Source organism: Rhea americana, unplaced genomic scaffold (assembly GCF_003343005.1).
Source record: "Rhea americana isolate MKP2758 unplaced genomic scaffold, rheAme1 scaffold_22, whole genome shotgun sequence".
In the NCBI taxonomy this organism is placed as follows: domain Eukaryota; kingdom Metazoa; phylum Chordata; class Aves; order Rheiformes; family Rheidae; genus Rhea; species Rhea americana.
This window is the reverse complement of record NW_028186329.1, coordinates 2,420,647-2,442,762: the sequence shown is the minus strand read 5'-3', so window position 1 is coordinate 2,442,762 and position 22,116 is coordinate 2,420,647. Positions and strand designations below refer to the sequence as shown.

Below are 22,116 nucleotides of genomic sequence, written 5' to 3'. Positions count from 1 at the left end.
TTTCAAGGAAGTATATTAACATTTTTAAATCTGTGGYGGCCTTCAGTCTTTGGTTAGCTAGAATTTTGAATCAAAGTAACTTCTTGAAGTGAAGCCTGTAAATGTCCTAGTCTCTTTAAAATTTATAGAGAAAACTGAATAATGAATATGTTGAAGTGAGTACATCCAGACAAACTCAGCTGTCAATCCAGACAATCTATGTTGTCCATTTGCTACCATTCACAAGGATCTGTTAATTATCCTGTGCAGGTGTCTAGCAGTGTGGCTGAACACTTGGCACATTCCCTCCAAGACTGCTCAAATATCCAAGAAATCTTCCAAACTCTTTATTCACATGGATCTGCTATCTCTGAAAGTAAAATCCGAGAATTTGAAGTGGAGACAGAGAGATTAAATAGGTAAGGTTAGCTTTGCTCAAATATGTTGTCCRCTGTTAGCTTTATTGAAGTTACTGGTTTTTGTGCATTTCATAGTTTTGTCCTTGCTAAGCTCTGACAGCTGCAAATAAACATAAAAAGGAGTTGAGAAACAGGTGATTGAAGCATACACTAAGGATTCTTTCCATCAGTATGACAATCTAGTTATAAATTATTATTCAAGCGTGGCACCATCATCTGCACTGTAGAATGTCCTTTGCTATGGCTAACCGATTAGACACGACATTTTTTTTTCGTAAAACACATCAGTGCTAGAAATAAGRAATCTTATAACTTACTCTTCATTGTTCTAGAATTAGCTCACTTTTTTTTCTCTTGAAGAAATAGAATTATAGTATTAACTATCAGTGAGTGTACACAGATATGTGTTAGTGTGGAAAACATGCAGTTAGATTTCTGGCAGTAGAAGAAAGATTTTAGCTTTCTGGTTGTAGTTAAAATATTGCTAACTGCTGAATAAGTTCTGTCTCAGCCAAAGCTTCATGTCGTGTTTAGCACACAGGAACAAAACTGTGGATCAGGTATCCAGGAGCTGTGTCTCAGCCTGCTTCCAAGTTCTCTCTTCCCCAATGCTATCTCAATGATAATAGTTAGTAATACTGATATTTTGAAGCTTTATTTTCAGATCCATAGTTAACTTMATTGAGAAGAATATTGCAGTTAAGTTCTTACATGAACGGTTGCCAGAATTGTTGGAGATTTCATTGCATCACTGAAACTCGGTTCATATTTTGGAAGTTGTCTCTGTAATCGTGACTAAAATACTATTTTAAGCGAAACAGTTATTCTGGATGTTTCAAAGAGATAGGGCATTTTTGCAGCTGTATGATCACTCCACCCTCCACACACCTGATGCTAATTAAGGTGCCACTTAAAACAAGAAGCAAATGTGGCAGCAGGTAGGGAGGAACAGAAGTAGAAAGATAAAGCAAAAAATTAAGATAACTGCTCCATACATTCAAACTGTAACTTCAAAAGAAGGCTACAGTTTTCTGAGTGCTGCTTTTTCACAGAGGAATGTTATATTGATTGCATTTAATGGGAAGGAGAAGAAGAACGGGAAGTAGGCTGTTCTAGAGAAATGAGTGTCCTCTTGGTTCTTCCTGTGGGATATGGAGCAGTTAGATTTTGCTGTTGCAATGTGTTCTAAGTCTTTGTTGTTTTAAATTATGATTGTTTTAGAGTTTTCAAGACTGTATCTGCAAGCTAAACTTGAAGACTTAAAATTATTTCCTCTTCTACAGCCGTATTGAACACTTGAAATCCCAGAATGACTTGTTGACAATAACACTGGAGGAGTGCAAGAGCAATGCAGAGCGGATGAGCATGCTTGTTGGGAAGTATGAGTCCAATGCCACAGCCCTCAGGCTTGCACTGCAATATAGGTATGTACTTAGAGAATATCTCAGCCAGAAAAAGAGAGGGAAAACTTGACAGAGGCCTCCGAGAGTGAAATTACTAGTGTGCCATAGTGAAGCTGTTTCTTTTTAATTCCACCCTGAAAAAATGCCTCATTGGTTAAACTACTGAATAAACTGTGCAACTGAAGTTACTGGTACAAGTGTATCTCAACTGTAGTTCAGTGGCAGCAGTGAGTTCAAACCAGTCGTGAGACGTTGGTTTTCTGCAATGCTCAGGCACCTTTCTCAAGGTCAGTGGACCAAGGAATGCCATTTTACTCTACATGTTTTCGAGTGACTTTATATGCCATCAGTGGGAATTGTGGGTAAATTGTGGGATATTGGTTTCAAGTATCTAAATTTGCTTTRATCTGTGTAAAAAGAGGGTGTCACTTAACTCCTGCTGCTGCAAGTAATTTGGAGCAGGCACTTCTGCCGTTAGGACAAATTGTATGCCTTTTAAGGAATATATTCTGTTACTGTCAGCCTTGGGCAAATTATAAGGAAATATAAATTACTGGTAGGTGCAGTAACGTATATATTTTTAAAAACATATTAGAATGCAACAGGAGCAAGTGACTCATAACTGTGTTCAGTAGCTGTCATCTTGTATGGAAGAAAACTTTGCAGTCAGGAGAGAGAAACAACTATTTTTCTAAGTTTTCTTGGCATAGTAAGAAGGCCTGAAAAGATAGTTTCTCAAATGTTGTTTACCATCAGTTGTATTGCTGACTGTTTCACCAGAGCTCACCTCACATCAGATCGTTCCCTCTTTCACTTTTTGCTGTTACATTACTTGAGGCCAATCTGAGAGCATAATATGGAAAGAAAGACTTTTGAGTGCTTGTGGTAGAAGCTATGTATGTTATGTCATAGGGAATCATGTAGTTCATTAGCTACCTCTTTTTTATTAATCATTGCAGATATTTTTGCTATATAAATTGGAAATATTATGTGATTTTTGTTTTCTGTGGTTTATTTTCTCTTTTAGTGAACAGTGCATAGAAGCATATGAGCTGCTGTTGGCATTGGCAGAAAGCGAGCAGAGTCTCATTCTTGGGCAATTCAGAGCTGCAGGTGTTGGTTCTGTTGGTAAGATGTCGATGAGTCACTTTATTTAGATTTCATTCTGCACGTCAATTAGCATTCATAAGAGTTAGTTGCAATACTGAATCATCTCATGACCCACCACTTAAGAATGCTCTCCAGTCTATTTTGTTTTCAACTGAAGAAGTAAATCATTTTTACACACTCGAGAAGAAGCAGGGGGAAGGGAGAGACTGGAAATAACTCATAAAATATACCAGCAATTTCAATTAACCTATGTATACCATTACAGGGGATGCCTATTCTCGTTGTGGTGAAGCTGCTAAAGGCATTTGCCTGTACAGAGTGGAATGATTAAACAATACTTACAAACAATGAAAGGCTTAGGACAGTAGGGCTGTGGTATCTGCAAATACAAATTGTGTTTGTACTGGAAGTATTCACCCACAAAAATTAAGTGCAGTCTATGAGAAGCTGGGATTAAAACAATGCAAAATGCAAAGATACTATTCAGTGGTTGCCAAAAAAAAAAAAAAAAAAGGAAGAAAGCAGCTCTAGTTTTTTCACCGCACATTTTAACTTTGCCCTGAAATTTTAAAACTTTCTACATGATGTTTTACTCTGTTGTTGTCTGGGATATCAGCCTCTATGTTCTTGATTTATTTTATTTTTTGGATAGTTAATTTTGTGRCTAAGTTTTTTGAGTATCTTGTTCTCCAAGTAATAGATTAAGCCACTTCTACAGTATATTTCTGAAGTGTGCCGAACTTCACATTACTGCTGACTGTTTTACTAATAGAATGACATGTTTACAGAATGAACATTAATCCAATTTTTATAGTCTCATTCTTCTTACTAATAGAAGGTAGCAGTATTAATCTTGAGTTAGGAAGTGGGGACACCTTTGAAGAGGAAAGCATAGCTTTTCATGCTGTGCTGAGACTTAGTAACAGCCTAGCTGAGACAGTAATTTATAGCGCTGGCTTCTCAGAAATCACTGAAATGTAAACTGAAAGCTTTTAGAGACCAAGTGACCATCTGGCATCAGAGCCACAAGGCTGATGGGTTCAACCTCTTGTTTCAGGAGGCTGGATAAACTCAACCCACAGTCACTGTGTTGTTACCATGCAGCTTGTTTTGCATCTCTTCTAGTGTAGGAGAAAGCCTTTGTGTAGGTGAGTTTGTACATAGTGGGCCACAGAGTAAATGTCAGAGTGGATGTTTGCTTTTTTTCATCCGTTTTTCTTTCAGAGTCTGGTCTTTCCTTTCTAAAATGTTCTGTTGAGCTTTTGCTACTGGAAGAGATTGGTGGCTAGCAAAACGATTTTCTCCTTATGCAGGTGACAGAAAGAAATCTTGGAAAGGGAAAACGTATTTGGTATGAGCAGGACTTTATCCCACATGGATTTTATGGAAGAGAAGGTGTAATTTAATTTTATATAGGTGTCTGTCAACAGCTCTTAATTATAGTATTACTAGCTACAGTCCTGTGATAGAAATGGTGCCAAATTCCTGTTACATAACTTTGAGGGAGGTTGATGTTTGGTTTACATACCTTTACTTCACAGTGAAATTTGATTAGAATGCCTAGATAAAATAGCAGATTTTTGGTTTGAAGGYCAGTCAAGTTTTGCAGCAACATCTGAGAGTGGAAAATGCCTGGGAATTGCTTCTGTGTTAGTTGGAGCTGAGCACAGCCAGCTGCTCTTAACAGAATGCTCTCACTTCCTTTCTTCTGCATTAACATTAGTTCTAATGCATGTAGTTTGCTTAGCAAGTGCAGAGTATGGGTAGTTAGTCTTTGATTTGAATGAGGATTAAATGAAAGTCTGGTATAAAGCAAACTGGAATTTGTTAYGCTCTCTGACACTTTTGCACTGTAATTAGTGAACTATGAATATATTGTTGCTTTGTTCTGCCTTTCAGTGTAGCCCCCAGTGTGACTTAATGTAGTGAGTTTAGTCCAGCTGGAGTCAGAATTACAAGAATGGTAACTGCCTTGCCTCTGCTGTAGGGATGGCTCAATAGCTGCATAGTCTCTGCAGAAYCTCTGCAAGTTACTGCTAATTAATTAATTAACCAGTGCTGGTTTTCTTTTGTTTTAGTGTGAAGGACTGTAAACTTTAGAAGCTCAGCTGCTGCTTCTGAGCAGCAAAGTTGTCCTTACAGGTGGAAAGGTAACCAGCAAGAGGGTGTTCTGGCAAACTGTTAAGGTTGAGGTGAAGGTGTTCATGAGCAAGGGCCCTGCAAGTGACCACACTGTAAAATAGCACTGGGCTAATGGAAGYAAGAGTTGCAATTTAAGTTGGTGCTTTCCCAGTGTGTTATTATCTTGAGCATCTTGGATTAATGCTAACCCACGGTGCGTATCATTACAAACAGGCAAGGTAATTAAAGTAAAACACRACTTAAGACAAATACCTGTATATTGTGACTGGGAGGGAGATGCATTGTGGCCAGAAGCCCAGTTATCACCAATGCTCACACAGCAGTGAAGCTGCTTTTGTATCATAAATTGATAATTTATCATCATCATATTAATATAAACTGAAAGCACATGGAAGCATCTCTATTCTTGCCTTCATTTTTATCACCCTCCTCAAAGCTCTGAAACAGATTGTTTGCTTGCAAACTAGGGGACCAAACAGGTGATGAAAACATTACCCAGATGCTGAAGAGAGCTCATGACTGCAGGAAGACAGCTGAGAATGCAGCAAAAGCCTTGCTGATGAAACTAGATGGGAGCTGTGGGGGAGCCTATGCAGTCACTGGCTGTAGCGTGCAGCCCTGGGAAAGCCTGTCGTCCAACAGCCACACGAGGTAACTGCAACTTGTTTGCTTTCCTGATCTCCAAGCATTTGATTTCAGACTGAAGCTTGTGTTGCATTCTGTCTGCTGAGTGCTGTTAACTGCGTTTTCTAGGTCACCATGCCTCGGTGGTCTAATTGTCTTCAGGCTTTGAGCAACTCCAGCCAAGAAGGATCTTGTATAGATTTGTTGCAAATGAGTGATTCTGAACTTTGATCTTCCTTGTTAAGGGCAAAAGCATTATGTTTGTTTTACCCCAGTGACTCTCTTGCTGTCTCCCTGAAACTTGGAGCATGTAGTACTTGTTCACCCCTATTGTATAAGGGCAGCACAGATCTACAGAGAAACAGGACACCCTAAGTGTGCTTTTGCTGAGTTTTTGGAGTGTGCAAGGACTGTTTTTTAAACCTCACARATCCATCCATTTAGTTTTGATCCATTTAGTTTTGAACCATTTTCTCTGCTTTCCCTTTGCACCCCTCAAAATTTCTCCGTTCTGTTCTTTTTGCAAGTGGAGTGGCAAACGCGCATCATGAGGGATGGAGTGGATTTTTCCAGGAAAGGGCTGGATATTGCAGTATTTCTGAAGACCTATAAAATAATGAAATTTAAATCAACTATTATTGCGGAAGTGTTCCAGTTCAAATACATCTGCCAGCAGCTTCATTTTGGGTCTTTGCCTGCCTGCAGTGTTATTGTACTCTCTATGGTGAATATGTGTGGATACAAAATTGGCAAGCATCCTGGATAAATATAGATGAACATTTTTCTGTGTAAAATTTATTTTGGTTTCTCAGATTCACTCTAAAACTTTGTTTTAATCCTGTCTTTGAGCCAGTTCTTTATTCAAATGCTGTAATTTTTTGACACTTTTAGAAGTTTATTTTAGTACGTTATCATTTCCTCTTCTTACCACCATCTCCTCCAAATGATCTTATTTCCTGCCTTGTTGAGTAGCATGGAATAGCTAAAAATCAGGAAAAGAGGTAATCCAAGGGAGTGAGGTTCAAATGTGAGATAAATTTATAAAACTTTTTCAGAGAAGTTTTAACGTTGCACTGTTGGTCCAAGAAAGTAATGTTTTTGTTTTGAAATTAATAGGACGCATTCTGCACTAGTAACACATTGGTCAGTCATGATACCAAAAGTATTGACTGGCCCGGGAGAAGGTTATACAAAGCTGTTTTGAATACTTGACTTGCCTTAGTGCATGTACAATTTATGCCGTCTTGCACCTGCACATGAACATGTTGTAGGTGGCCATGCATGGCAACAGCTCTAGCTAGGCTGAGCTTGTTTACCCTTCTATTTAAAAGGAGTCATTTTCAGTTGATTGTAACTGCCTCAGTGTTTTTCTTTCTGGTACACAGTCAATACGTAATTTATTTTTCTTTAAAATGATCAAGTTAGCTGCCAGGATTGAATTAGGAAATATTTCTCTCTCTCTCTCTCTCTCTCTCTTCCCCCCCCCCCTGTTTTTGGGGGGTTTATTTGGAGTTTTCAGCCTTTCTTTGAAAAGTATTTGGTAGGAATACAGTCTCTACAGTCCTTGATTTGTTGACCCTCATTTTCATTTTGTGAGGGAAGTATGTGTGTTTGGAGAGGAACATTGTCCCTCATGCTTGTTGTTTAAGCGAACTTCTGCTGGTTGGCTGGCAATATGTTTATGTGTGCATGTAATAAATACTTTGAGTAGATGAAGTTTAAGCAGAGTATGCTTAAAATGGGTGGATTTCAGATTTCATCAGAGATTGATCACATAGTCATGTGGCATGTAAAAGTGCAGAATAAAATGCTTGCCTATGCAAGAGAGAAATCTCTTAGCTTCAGTCATTATCATTGCAGGCTAAATTTTTCTGGCATGGAGCAAGATACCGGATTGAATATGGTAACCACTGTTATCTACTTTGAGATATGTGGAACTCAAGAAAGAAAAGTTGCTCTTATCCAAAGGGGGCACAGCAAATCAGGAGCTCGTCGTGTGGACGTGCTGATCTGATCATCCCTTATTCAATCTCCCAGCAATGTAATTTTTCTTTGTCTAAGTCCACATACCAGGAAAAACACTTCTGAAACTTTAGCTTCTCCATATAACACAAACCTTCTTTTCTTTCCTTCTGTTGTGGTCAAATGATACATGATAGAGATGTTCTCCCTGCTGTGAACCCTACCTCAAAAGAGAAGCATCTCCTCTTAAGCTCACAGACAAATGACATCATTGTGTCAGTCCATAGGTGAAAAGCTGTGCTGGTTCAAAAGGTACACACTTGTCTATATTTACATCAGTAAGTTTTCTATTCCAGGTGTAAAAAAAATTGAAGATTTTCTCTTTAACTCCTCTCCCTGTCATTCTGGCCAACTTCTGGTTGGTTATTTGGTTAGTTTTTATCTCCAGGAGCCTGCTCATGCTTTTCGGTGTTACCCTGCCTATATTGCCAGCTCTTCTGCTCCATTCTCGTGTGCTTCCTTGTCAGCTGGCACCCTGCTGCTCTGGACAGACCTCCTCCTGCCACAGATCTCCGGCCTTCTGTGATTCTTTGATGTTGGTGGCTTCCATTTCCTTTTCTCTGCCACTGCAATAGCAATACAAGGAGAGACAGGAAGGCCAACTCTGGATTTCTAGCTGTTCCTGCAAGCTTTGTGTTTTTCTTTTCTCTTAACTTGGCAGCCTATAAAGCAGGGGAGTGAGGAGCGCTACGTGAGCTGCCATTTGGGGGCCGCTGTACTTAAATGAAAACATTTTTACATTACATGATTCAAACATACTCTGAATCTGCAAAACCAGTCTTTTATCATAACTATTTTAGTGTGGGGGCTCTTGGTTGCAGATATGTATTGTTACCTTTGTTACCTTTTTTCTTTGTAACCAGGGTGAGTAGAGAAGGAGTGAGGCGATGAAAGCTCTCCTTCACTGAGACTTGTGACAAATGAATAATTCTTCCTGCCGTTCGAAGCCCTGTAGAATAGGGACTTATAATGGAAGTGTTGACCCATCTTTAGCTTTGGCATTTCAAATGAGATTCTGAATGTCAAATCAGTGAACACATTACTGAGAACAAATGCTCAGAGGGCCACTGGTGACAAGGGGTTAAAGACTGTAAAAGGGAGCAACTGAAATGAAATGAAAGAGCATCACAGAGATTGTTACTAGTGAAGTGAATAAAAATAATAGCGAGCATCTCAACTCATTTGGCTGGCAGCAGCAGCACAATAATGTTGCCAATTCATTTTTGAAAATAAAAATAGCTCTGTGGTATAGTTGGAAGTCATAATTATTTTAATGGCTAACCATGGAACATATATTGCCAACAAGGTTTGACTGATTGCACCTTGAGAAAGAAGGAAACAAAAGAGAGGCTGCAATTCTAGTTCTGACTGAAAATGGTGTTTTGTATTCACTGCAATGCTAGTAACCCCAACCTTACATCTGGATTCATGGAGGGAAAGTCTGGCCTCTTATGTGCAAAGGGAATTCTTTTCAGTATTACTTAGTACCACTAAATAGCTAAACTCAATCAAACATAGGGCTAAATCTCCCAGTTGGAATCACCTCAGATATCAGATAAGTAGCTAACATACAGGATTATCTTGGCTGAAGTGTGAAAATAACTTTAGAAATATCCCAATAGATATCTTAATGTCATCAATGTAATGCTTCATTGCTGGAGCAAATTATTCTCAGAAGGAGGCAGCGTGGTTTCACCAAAGTGTTCTAATTTTAGCTTAAAATACTACTGTTTCTGTTTTAGCTGGTTGGAGTRTTTTTCAGTTTCTTTGGAAAAGCTTTTATCTTCTGGCATTGTGTTGTTTCAGATATTGAGCCGTAAGACTCGCCTAGAAGACTGGTGGGCCTATGTATGCTTTGTATCAAATGCTTTCCCTAAAGTGTAAGATTGTATGCAGACACTCAAGCAAGTTGCATGGATTTGGTACTGACAGCATTATTTTAGTTCTGTCAGCTTTGCATTATTGGTGCCATTGCTGAATTGCAGATTTATTTATTGGCTTGACTTTTTTAAACATAGTTACCAAAGGCTGTGTAGGCTCATAAGGATAAAATTTTGTAGCATACAAAAAATGAGGCACTTAAAGACACTCTAGGGAGATTTGTGTATGTCCATGCACATACATATAAATATTTACATGTATAATGTGTGTGTGTCTGTGTGTATGTGTATACTCACGCACACACACATATATGCTGGCAAATAAAACTGCCAGCAGTACTATACCAGCCTGTTTTTTCCACAGGCTGTATATGAAAATTAATTTGACATCATCCAGGCATGACATCATTGTGTCAGACTTGAGGAATGAAGCGAATAGGCAGAACGCTTCTCTTTGCTTGTTCTGAACACAGCAGCTGGGAGAAGGTGCAAACTGGTGTTGTGTCCTTTCTGGCTATGATGAAACTGTGATCCCTGCCTCTCACTACCTCCCTGCTTGAGAAATGAGAAGCGCTGCACATCCACTGCAGCAGCTCCRTGTTTTTTTGGATGGATGCATCACGCTACATAAGCGTTGTGTCAGTCTCTTCTGCTTTTTCCTGATGGCTGTTAGCAGGGAGAGCAGTATGTGAAGCTGTGACCGATGTGCACACCAGCTGTGGGTACTTACCAGAGCAGGAGTGGGCCAGCATTATGGTTGTGGAGAGCCGAGGTGTTTGGGCTTCTGAGGGGACACCGCCGGGGTGCTATGCTGTGGGAGCTCAGCAACACTGCAGCATATCTCAGTGATGCCTTGCGTAGCCTGATGCTCACAGCAGTTCAAAGGGAAGGAGGGTGAGCGCAGGGCTAGGCTCCCTGCCCCTGCTTGCTGCTGCCCAAACTGCTGCTTCTCTCCTTGGTTCTTCAGTGGGGGCTTGCTAAAAAATGTCAGAGGAGAGGGAATGTGCATGTCCCCTCTTSTTGTGCTGGCCGGCTAAGACTGCTTCTCCACTAAACTCCCCTCACCTTATTCAAAAAAAGAAAAAAAGCATTATAGCAGTTCAGCAGAGAAGCCAGCTCAGCTGCAGGCGAGCAGCCAGGACTGAAATAAAAGCAGCCTGAGTATCACTGGCAACAGCCCAGGCCTCCTTCCTCGGCTTGGACTGCTCTCCACAAAAGGCTACGTGTATAGCCGTGGATCTTTAAGGGCCAGATGTACAAATATCTAGTGAGTATGAGGTTCAAAAATACAACAGTATGCAACAATAGACTTACAGCATTTGTACTCAGGTTTCATTCTCTATAGGAGGGCTAGATTTTTTTTTTTTTTTTTTTTTTTTTTTTTTTTTTTTTTTTTTTGGTAAGTGAAAACTAAGATGAGCTGCTTGTGTCCCAAAATTTGCAGCCTGTGTAGACGTTAAGGGTTCTTCTTTCTCCAACAACAGCTGTTTGGAAATTAAGTCCAAAAAAAACTCTGCATCTGTAGCTGTTGGGTGCTGTGGAAACTTGTAATACCACTCCGTATAGGATTAAGCATCTCTTGTATTGTCTGTCCCCATTTTTTCTTATCAGTATTTACTTGAGAAGGCTGMCATTAGACTCAGTAAAGCAATGTTTTAGAGTGTTTTGAGATCCTCTGATGAAGAACTAAGTATGAACAAAAATTTAAACACTTCAACCTGAAAGAATTTCTATATAGTATAGATAACAGAGTGTTTTTAGGTTGATTGCAGATGGAAATGGATGAAAATAAAAGCAGAGACTGGTTTGCACTTCAGGTAAACATGGCATCTGTCCTTCCTAAGAGAAGGAAGGAATAATACAGAATTAACAGAAAAATGTAGTAAAGATGTGTAATGTGATATTTCACAAGAGGGAAAGATTTTGAGAAATCTTTGAAGATCTGCCAATTCTCCATCTCCTCCAAGGCTGTGCTTGGAATTTGTGGAAAGATTCATTGGCAATTATCTGAGGCACTTTAAAATCAGCGCAGCTTTAACTGAAGTATAGATGAAAGAAAAGAGAAAAATCAAGACCATCTTTTCCTTTCTCACATGCATAATATATTTTAGGACATCATTCTGACTCTCACAGCATGTAGCGGGTGGGGTTTTTTCTTCCTCCAAAAATGTTGAACAACAGTGCAATTTGATACAGAAAGTGATTTATTCCCCTGCTGATAACTGAGATCATCTAGCATTCCAGACAAGCACAGTTAATGGATGACTTATCCCTCACCCAGCAGCTGATTACAGGTCCTCAGGAGACAGCAGGCAGCTTTAAGGGAGGCTATAGAAACAACAGGGCATTTTATTTTCCTTTTAGTGTTATTGCAACTATATTCAGCCCTGGAATGCTTAAGGCTGTGTCAGTCACAGCCCCCTACAGCACTGGCATGCATAGAGGAGGGGGGATGCAGCACTAAGGCACCCGCACTCTTACCAAGACATTAGTTTTCCCTTTGTAGAATTGTGTTGTAAACATTTGTGGGGCAGGCTAATGGCCAGTCAGTCTGAAACCATGCCCTTAGAAAAGGAATGCTCCATCAAGTCTGATGACTTTTTATTAAAAATGCTGCTAAATTATGTGCTTGTTTTAAACCCCTGCAGGCCTGAAGGGATTTTGGTGTTCTGTGAAACTAACCTTATCATAAATTGAAAGATGTTGTCACCTGTCATCTACCATAGGATTTTATCAAGTTGATTACTACAAGTGTCCATTAAAAATTGCCCAGATAATTAGTATTACTGTCATCAGATATAAATAAGGACTGGAGTGATTCTGTTTTCTTAGAGATGCTTCTTACCAAAAAAGATGAAGACTCAGTGGTAAAGCAGCACRCAGAAGCTTTCCCTGCTAGAGTATTGTTGAGAAATCTTAAGTAGCGTTTTTCTTTTTAATTAAAAAATGTTTCACAAGTCACCATTCCAGGAAAACTAATTCAATTACATGTTGCAAAATATCTGGCTTTGCAGAGAAGCAGCCACTAACTTGATTGTCTCACACAGCTTGGAGAATTAAATTTCTTTTCTGCCTTTGTCATACCTCTCTGTGTCTTTTGAACTTTGCAACATCCAGTCCGTGCTACCTGTGTCCTCTCTGTGAACTTTAAGTATGTGTTGATGAAACAAATCCCAAGCATTGGGAAAGTATTTCATACAAAATTGTAGATCTTATTCCCGGTGTATTTTAATGTTGTTCTTTCTCTTTCCAGTACTACCAGCTCAACTGCAAGCAGTTGTGATACAGAGTTTACAAAGGAGGATGAGCAGCGGTTGAAGGATTATATACAGCAGTTGAAGAATGACAGAGCAGCAGTGAAGCTAACAATGCTGGAGCTGGAAAGCATCCACATTGATCCCCTTAGTTATGATGTTAAACCTCGTGGAGACAGCCAGAGGCTAGACCTGGAAAATGCAGTCTTGATGCAGGAACTGATGGCAATGAAGGTATTTTACGTATTTCTAACAGGCTAACTGTGCTGATGATGATCCCTCTGGGCTACCAAACATGCTAAAATAGTCACACTTACAGGGGGTTTTGATAGTGATTGCTGGGTGGTAAAGGGTTACTTCATTAAAGGAAAGAAGCAGGGCTGAAAATTGCTTTCCAGTAGTCAGAAAGTGACAGAAGGCAAAGCATTAGCATTGACAAGATCTTTGTGTTTTGAATTAGGCAAAGACCTCATCCATGGCTCTAAACATGGAACGTTCTCCTTGACAAACCAGATGCTCTCTCTAAGAGATACGGCAGCTAGGTTGCTTGAGGGTGACCAAAAGTATGATATAGCACTTCCATGAAACAGTTCATTACTTTACTTACAAGCTTGCAAATGTGCATCTCCAATATTTGTGAACTGAGGCAGAACAAATTCACCTCCTTTAAATATTGTCCTAGGAGGAGGAATGGTCTGTCAAAAGCTATCATCCTTAATGCTCTCAAGCGGTTACTAGTCTAGAGCTGTTCTTGATGCTCTGCTTCAGTATGTAACTCAGTTCAGAGCAGGAGCAAAGGATGTATGGTGATGAGTTGCAATAGGAGGGGTTTTAGGAGAATACTCTGCTACCTCAGGCCTCGTTTATATGTCCAATTTTAAAGTTGAGATCTGGACAGACTGACCTTTACCAACCAGATATAGACCTTATATTACTTTAAACTTAGCTTCTGTATTGGCTTTGTAAATGTAGAGAGGTGAACTAACATGTGGGAACATATTAAAGGCAACACAAGTGTGCATCTGTATTCAGAAATTGTCTGGTTTTAGTTCAAATTAAGTAAATTTAATTCCTCTGTGTTGACAAGCCCTGTTACAGTGTTGGCTAGTTGGTAGCTTAGTACTGATAATTTCTTAGTGCTGCAGCCTTTCCATCTGATGACAAACGTAATTTTGCATTATAACATTTAATATTTACAGTCCAGAGAAAAAGATTCCCTGGTAACACTCAGAAGTTTTAAAATTGTATTAGTTGTTTGAAAGACTCTTGCAAATTATTAGATGTTTATTTCAAATATCATACTTCTCATTCTCCTTCTTTGTCTCCAGATGTTTGCTGAAATGTCTTGTACACCATATTCACCTCTAGCTTTAAATTGATTGATAAGGACAAACTGCAGAGCTATCACTGTGACTAATACACWTGCACTCCTTAACTGGACAGGAACACAAATAGTTGCACATTGTGATTTCTGGCACAATTTTTTTTCAGTCTTTTCAGTCACTAAATCCAACTGCCTTTTGATACGCATTTTCCACTCATAAGTAGACCTAGCACACTGGGTTTTCAATGCAGGGATTGTCCCCAGAAGATGATAACATCTTGATGGTTTGTGTGCAGTGCAGCCTGGAATAGATACGTATTTTACATGTCAGTCCTTTCTGGCCCAGGCGAGCTGACAGCAGTCGGTTGGTTGTCATTTGTTGTACTTTGTGGGAATTCACAATTGCAGAAAATTTCTAGGTTTCTGAAAGGGACATGGTGAAAAGTCTTCTGCTTGTCAAATCCTAGAAAGCATTTGTGGATAACTGCTCTCCTGCTACAGAAATTGAAGARTCCCACTTTCTTCTTTGTATGAAGCATTACAAAAGGCAAATAGGCAGAGCTGTGCTCCGTATGCTTTAGGCCCAGGAAAAGGTGCTGCCTTATTAGCATCCGTGTTTTTTGCTCAGGTCCGCTTTGCAAGCGGCTCGTATGTTTGACAAGCTATAGCAGAGCTGAACCAAAGGGCAGATAAGGATGCTTTCACCTCTTGAGTTTATTATTCGTGTCTATTATTTGAGCATGCAGCTCATATAAAATAGCATATATATCTGCCGCCTTCTGAAATGACTGGAGAATTTCAATTTGGTATTTTATGGTATTTTTTGTTTTATTTGAAGCAAATAGTCTCATCTGTGCTGTGGAGGACTTGGTCACATAGCATCTCTTTAATGTGTTCCCTCCCCTCCCTCCATTTTTAGCAAGGTCTGATTGGGCTACTCAAGGATTTCCAACATTTTTGGTCTTACRACCTGCTTCCATGTTCTTGAAACATGTATCTGTGTTGGAACCTCTGCTGCATCTTTCAGCACCTTTCATTTATGACTCCCAGCAAAAACTGATCACCACATGAGTTATACTGCTTCTTGCATCTGTGTGTTGTGCTGATGATGTTATACTGTTCATTCTTTATTATTGATGAATCTAGTCCGTAAAAAGATGGCTTAGGGGTAGTGCTGTGTTTATTCTCATAGTGATCCAGTGTTTAAAACCTAGTAGGTCCACTAGTACTTCTGTAAAATCCAATTCTGTGCTTCAAGCAATAATTAACCGTGTTTCCAAATATATTCTTGTCTGCTGTTTGTCGTCATTCAGTGGGTCTTGCTTTGAGGTCAGTTGTTGTTGTTACGCCCCAGTTAACAAGGAGATTACTTTTGATGGGTGTAAACAATTCTTAGTTTGCAGTCTTATTCTGCATTTCAGAGGATTATGAATCTAGATAAGAAGTCTCGGCTTTCTTCTCTGATTTTTTCCTCTTTTGTTTACTGATGGTGATAATATTGCTTGTAAGACTACAGTCTCTGCTGAAAATGTTAAGAGCCCTCAGTTAAAGCATTTCGTGCTCAAAGTAAAATACAGTTAACCAGAACTTCACATGTCCTTTATCTGCTTTGGTATCTCTTTTACTTCTGAAAGATGATATATTCTACCTTGTGTATTGTGATCCTCTTGGAGTCCCTTTCCAGGACTTTCTGGAATTTTTTGCCACATGGGAGTCCTTGCTGCTTTATTCTTCTGACATGAGTGCATCCAACACAAATTTCAWTTTTGAGCATGCAATGGCATTAAATCTAGGGTATTTGACTGTCTTTTGAGCTTTTGTCCAAATTGTGAATTGGAATATGAGTACAAAATAAGTACAGGTACAAAATATTCCTCCGCATTCAATGGATTTGTCTTGAAATGCGGCCTGAATGCAGTCTTGAAATGACCATTAGATTTCACGCTTGAAGTTTGTGAAGTTGCATGGTTTTATACATGTCTTGTGCAATCAGCTGGAAGAGAGACCACTGGGCAGCTCCTCCTGAAGCGCGCTTCATTTTGTAAGTCCCACTTGTGCTTCAGGCCCACACTCTTTATAAAAAAGAAAAAAAAAGAAAAAGAAAAAGATATAGCAGATATGCAGATAAAGACGATGTTGCCATTGAAATGAAGTTTGGATGCTAGCTTGGAAAACATTTTCATGGAAAAGCTAYTGCATATGTAAAGACTAATTAACTTTATAAATAAACTTGACTTGCTTATATTTTGCCCCATCAAATGTTACTAGTTGCCACTGTGCGTTGTTAAGTATCCATACCAGGATCCTCAACTGTAGATGTGATTTTTAACTTCAACCTTTCCTCCTTCTTCCTCTCTGTTCCTTTCCTGAGAGCACCTATAAGACATGGGTTGACAATCCCTCCACTTTGCCCCCACTTTATATTTGCTTCCTGTCTTCAAAGTTCCTATTGCCCTTGCATGAGAAAGCGAAAGGGTAGGGGGAAGGTGCCGTTGGAGTCCATGGTTTAGCTCTTAGGGCAAGGTGCAAATTTGTAAATTCAAGGGACTATATGAAGATCTAAGCCTACTGTTTTCAATTAAAAAAAAGTTACATTGATCCTTGAATTGATTTTGAGTTGGAGTACATGGTATAGATAAACATCTAGTCTTTAAGTTAAAATTTTGGATGACAAAAAGAGCAGTTCTATAGAGTCATTGTTCCTGTGTTAAATTAATCTTTTTCTTTTTTTAAAAGTGTCCCTTATTTTTAGACTGAATTTGCCTAGCTTCAACTTCCAGCCTTCAAAGATCTTGTCATACCCCTCCCATATAGGTAGACTGTAGCCCCTGTCAAGAAAATCTTTTCCTCACATAAGTGCCAAAAGACTCTGCTCAAATTACTTCTCAGCCTTCATTAAGTAGATTAATGACTTTATAAAGAGCAGCTTAAGAAGCTCAATGCATGTACTTTAAGCATACTAGAAAATCCAGTTCAGCTCCTATAACTTAACTTTCTCTGTCATTATTTAAGTTATTTACATTTTTCCTATTGACAAAGGAAATTGATGGTAAGTTTGTCTAATAACTGAATTTCTGTAAACCATACTGAATGAAACCAATTGTGCTTCCAACCTTCAGTTCATTTGTAGGTAGATGAATAAAGGAATTAATTCAAAGCTCATATTAACCTTTCCAAGCCTGGAGGTTTTTTGGGATGTAGTTTTTATTTTTGTGAGGTTGGTATTGCTGAATAAGCCAATGATTAGAACCTGTGATTGCTCTAACTGCACTATATGTATGAGCACTGCCTGCACTGAATCTGGAGAGCAGATTTTAGAGAAGGAATGTGGATTCTTTTCTGCAGAGAAAGTTAGGCTAAATATATGCCAAAATTTTTATTTATATAGGCTTTGTTAACAGTGGATATCATACAAAGAGAATTATGTTTGAAGGATAAGATAAGACACTTATAAGATTTTTGTGACCTAGAATATGCTTTCTGATTTAAAACGGGGRAAAAAAAGGCGATTTGTTTATAGACTGGCCACGTAACAAGGAACTTCTTTCTTTCAGAGATGTTTACAAAGTGAACAAGTCTAGAACTGAACTGTAATACAGAAAACAGCTGTGTGAACTCAGTGTTATAGCCCATGAAGTGAACTAGTGTGTGGCAAGCTCAAAAATAAGAACATACTTCTGGGGTTTTTGGTTTGGGGCTTGGTTTACTGGTTTGTTGTTGGGTTTTTAACATTATAGTATAGATTAAGTTTTAGGACTATTTATCAAAGTATTTTGTGGATGCTGTTTTTTCATAGGTTCAGAAAATAACTAGACATTTAATGGAAGAAACTCCCCTCAGAAGTCGTTACACCCAAAGACTCCTCTGATTCAGGAAGCCTATCAGCTGCAATTCACCGCAGGCCAGGAGCATGGGCTGAAAGGCAGGGCGCTGTGCCCTTGCCGCCTTCTTATACTTCTGCCCGGGCAAYTCTGTGAGCCGCTGTCAGAGAGCAAATGCTAAAGCAGAAGTCTGTCCCTGCCTAGCTGTCATTAGGTTGCAGTAATTGACAGCCCTGTCATAATTATCAGAAGAACCAGTTCTCAGAATTGAGCTGCTATTCATGAAGTGTCAATTTCCATCTTCTTTAGATCATATTTAGGGAAGAATGTAAGCTAGTGCAAAWTTAATAGACTTGCATATAGTTGGGATTCTGACCATCTTGGGGAGGGAGATTAAGATGGGACTGCTGATAATGTCATACCCAGTTGCCCTTTTTGACTAGTTCGTTCTGCCACAGGGGCTGGCAGTCTCAGGCAGGAATATATGGCCTGTGTTTGCTCTGCTAGTCTGCTACKCAATTTTATTCCAGTGTAATAAGATAAACAAACACTGATTCTTATTTATCAATWGCCTGGAAACTGACACTTAGGGAGCTATTTTGCAGCAGATCAGACACTCCTGTTTATGGGGCAACAGTCTCTGAAGGGCAAGGTGGAACTACAACAACTTCAGCAACTATGGCAACCCTCTCAGATCCCTGATACTCTGGTTTTGGCACATCAGCTGGTCTAGTGCCTCTGGGTTTATTTTTGAGAGGCTGGTTAAGGCGCAGCTCCTGATACTCGCATAATCTCAAGGTATAGTAGCCTTTTGAGTCTCAGCTTTGCAATACTTTTCAGGTACTTTTGCTCACAAATATGCTATATGGTCATATGTTCAATTAAAAAGCCTTCCAGATGCTGACAGTGTTCTTTACTGAAAAAACACTCTTAAGTAATAGGAGCAAATGAAGACCTTGTTTGGATGGGCCTTCCTTTGGGTATGTAGTCCCATGAAACAGTGTACTGATAATGTTTCTTCCACAGGAGGAGATGGCAGAGCTGAAGGCTCAGCTTTATCTGCTAGAGAAAGAGAAGAAGGCATTGGAATTGAAACTGAGCACCCGAGAGGCCCAGGAACAGGCCTACCTCGTCCACATYGAGCACTTGAAGTCTGAAGTGGAAGAGCAAAAAGAGCAGAGAATGAGGTCTCTCAGCTCTACCAGCAGCGGCAGCAAAGACAAATTGGGCAAGGTCAGGAATTAAAGCACGTCTCCCAAACCAGTGTAAACACAGTTTATTTTGCCCCTTCCTCCCTACACCATTTAGCATGTTAATTGTGCTGTTCTTCTACCTGTGCATGTCTTTTCCCCCAGTTGTTACATGGTTTCTTCAGTCCTGTGATCTATGAGAACTTTGCAGAATTACTGTTAACTGGGCTAAACTAAGATCCTCATTCTAGGGAGGAGTACAGTAAAGCCATTCACAACCGATGTACAAGCTGCTGTAGTTGAGCATGTTGTGTCTTGCTTGTTGCTAGCCCTTGGGAACTAGTGGTAGAAGGTCTAAGCAAAATACCCTTCCCACCCTCCAAGACTTCAAATTCAAAATAGGATAAATTGGAGGTCAATCCTCTATGAAGCAACTGAAGGATTGTAATTATAAGCTCTTTTTTTGCAAATCAGACAATCTGTAATGATTTGAGAGTGAGGATTTTTCTCCTTAATATAAAATAAACAGATTTCTGCATTTTCATTCATAATTTGCATGAAGAAATAGTGATATCTAGAAGAATTTTAATCCTGTTCTTTTAGCRCTGTGTCCCTGTAAAACCTCACTAGTCTGTTTAAAAATGAAAACAGAACTGCTGTAAGACTATGTCCTTCTTATTTATTTTTGGCAAAGCATCGTTTGAATTTTTTGATCCTGTGCTGCTTTGCTTCAAGTGTCGTGTCAAAAKCGTGTAAGGCACCAGGAATTATGCATGCTATAATCAAATTCTGCAGATCAGTGTGCTGTGATTTGGAAAAAGATGTAGAAGGATCTACAGAGTGTTAATGTGGTAGTGCCTTTCTTAGTGTATTGATACACTGCATGTTTTTGTGACACTGTGATGTTTATTGCACCTCCATTTTTAATGTAGATGGGAATTTAGAGGTTTTCGGCGTTCTTCTGTTAAGATAATAAGTAACTTCAAATTAGATAATCTTGCCTCATTTCTCAGGAATGCAGTGATGGCACCACAACACCRTTAACATTAGCTGAGCTGAGACCGTATAGTGAGAGTGAACTGACTGCTGAACTGACAAACGCGCTCAGGCGGTAAGCAGCTCCCTTTGCTGGAGGCATGACTTGTTCTCTGGGTCCTGGGTGAGATTTAGTTCTGAACCTTAACTCGTACCCTGGAACAATTTTAAGAATTATCACAGATATTTCCTTTGAAAAGGAAAAGGATTGAAGATTGTTTTTCTAACCTTTCCCTCCCTTCTGCTATTGTTATTCAGTAGCTAAAGTTTCTCTCAAATCCAAATGAACTTGATCCGTAAGAAGCCTTTGAAATGCTGGGAATTATTATTCCAAATTTAGACAAGAGGAATATGAGAACAGAACTAGCGATGTGACTTGCTTGAGGGCCTGCAGAAAGCTGACAGTAGAGATGGGATTTGAACTCTGATCTTTGGTTAAGAAGCTTGATTGTAGGTTAGAACTTGGATGGGAGTTACAGAAGTGGAATTACAGTGATTTTGGTGATTCAGAGACTGCGTTGACCTCCYTGTGTATGTAAGCAGAGCCATGGTTTGATTACGAAGGAACACTTGTGTGAAACATTAGCTTTCTGACAAGAGAAAAAATGATGTCTTGACAAACTGTTTTTATCAACAGTCAGGTTTTGAGCCAAAGCTTTCAGTATGGTTATACATTAACTAGGTGTTTGTGCAGCAGTTCTCACTGCACCAGATACGTGGTAGCATTCATGACAAAGACACTGTTTCAGAAGTCATTTCATACATATTCCACCTTTTGTAAGACATGATCATCTAATGTCTAACCTGGTTATTGTGTTTTGAACCTGTCTAAAATGTTATTAAGGATTTTGGTTGGAAAGACTGTGTTTTGCTTTTCCRGCCTTTGAGCCCTCTGTAATGGTGGAACGTGCTCTCTGGCAGCTGTTTCATTTCGTTCTTGAAGCACTTTTTTCATAGGTGCAGCTCATGGCATGCCTAGGGACACTTAAGTCTAAAAGGCATTATGTAAAAATACGAGATCATTACCACTGCAAAATCAATACAGTTTATGCTATTTGCTTAATAGTGCGGCAGTTGCTGAATATTTAGTTTGCTTGATGCAGGAAGCAAAAACTCTGGGAATAAAAAAAAATAAGAACTGTCGTTTGTGTGTGGGTGGATAAAACCCAACAACAAAGTAATTTAAATAAACACTGCAGGAGCCATTGGCTCCCCCGCTACTCCCCAGGCTGCAGTCCTGGTGTGAGCAGCTCCGTTAGCATATTCTATCTTCACTCATGCTGTAGCTTTTTCCTGTTGTTATTTGCCTCTGGTTTCAAGATGCCAGTGACCTTAGTTAGCAGAGACTTGAGTAGAGTCATGAAATGTGGTTTGCTGACTACACAGAGAAAAAACTTTGCTTTATCTACTGTGCCTTAAGTTGATTAGCATGGATTTTCAGCCAGGGGCCTCGCAAGTACAGTTTGTCAGGCAGAAATGGGAAAGAAAAATAATCGGATTAAACTGTACATAAATTTTGGAGTGAAGGCGCTCTGTGTAATGGAAATACGACTGTACTAAATGTGACTACTGCTGCCAGCAGGGCTCAAGAACGATTTYTGTGAGCTGTGTGGACAGGGCATTTTTCTCCCCAATCAGTGTGCCGGCCAAGTCAGGCTGAATGCTTAGTTTCCTTATCTTGAAGTCTTCTATCTGAAAATCAGTAGAAAATCATGCTGGGACCTGGTTAGCAAGAGCTATGCTAAAAAAATACCAGCAGTTCTTAATTTTAGTCCTGGTGTAAATGGACTCTCAGATATGTTAGTGAGATTTATACTATCATGGATTCACCAAAATGAATTTTAAAAATAATTGAGGTGTATTTTACTATGTGCAAGTGTTACAGCACAGAATGGTCTGGAGTAACTGTGGCA

At 39.4% G+C, this 22,116-nt stretch overlaps 1 protein-coding gene across 8 annotated transcripts in view; it reads left to right on the top strand.

Annotated features, from left to right (window-relative positions):
• Nucleotides 1-22,116, top strand: part of MCC (MCC regulator of Wnt signaling pathway) — a 209,081-nt gene that overhangs the window by 172,647 nt on the left and 14,318 nt on the right. For all 8 annotated transcript variants that reach the window (XM_085305365.1, XM_085305364.1, XM_085305368.1 and 5 more), the window contains 7 exons: nt 250-398; nt 1,682-1,822; nt 2,829-2,929; nt 5,521-5,704; nt 12,833-13,067; nt 19,005-19,211; nt 20,182-20,279. In XM_085305365.1, the coding sequence (XP_085161491.1) occupies nt 250-398; nt 1,682-1,822; nt 2,829-2,929; nt 5,521-5,704; nt 12,833-13,067; nt 19,005-19,211; nt 20,182-20,279 (1,115 nt within the window). The remainder of the gene's footprint in view (nt 1-249; nt 399-1,681; nt 1,823-2,828; nt 2,930-5,520; nt 5,705-12,832; nt 13,068-19,004; nt 19,212-20,181; nt 20,280-22,116) is intronic.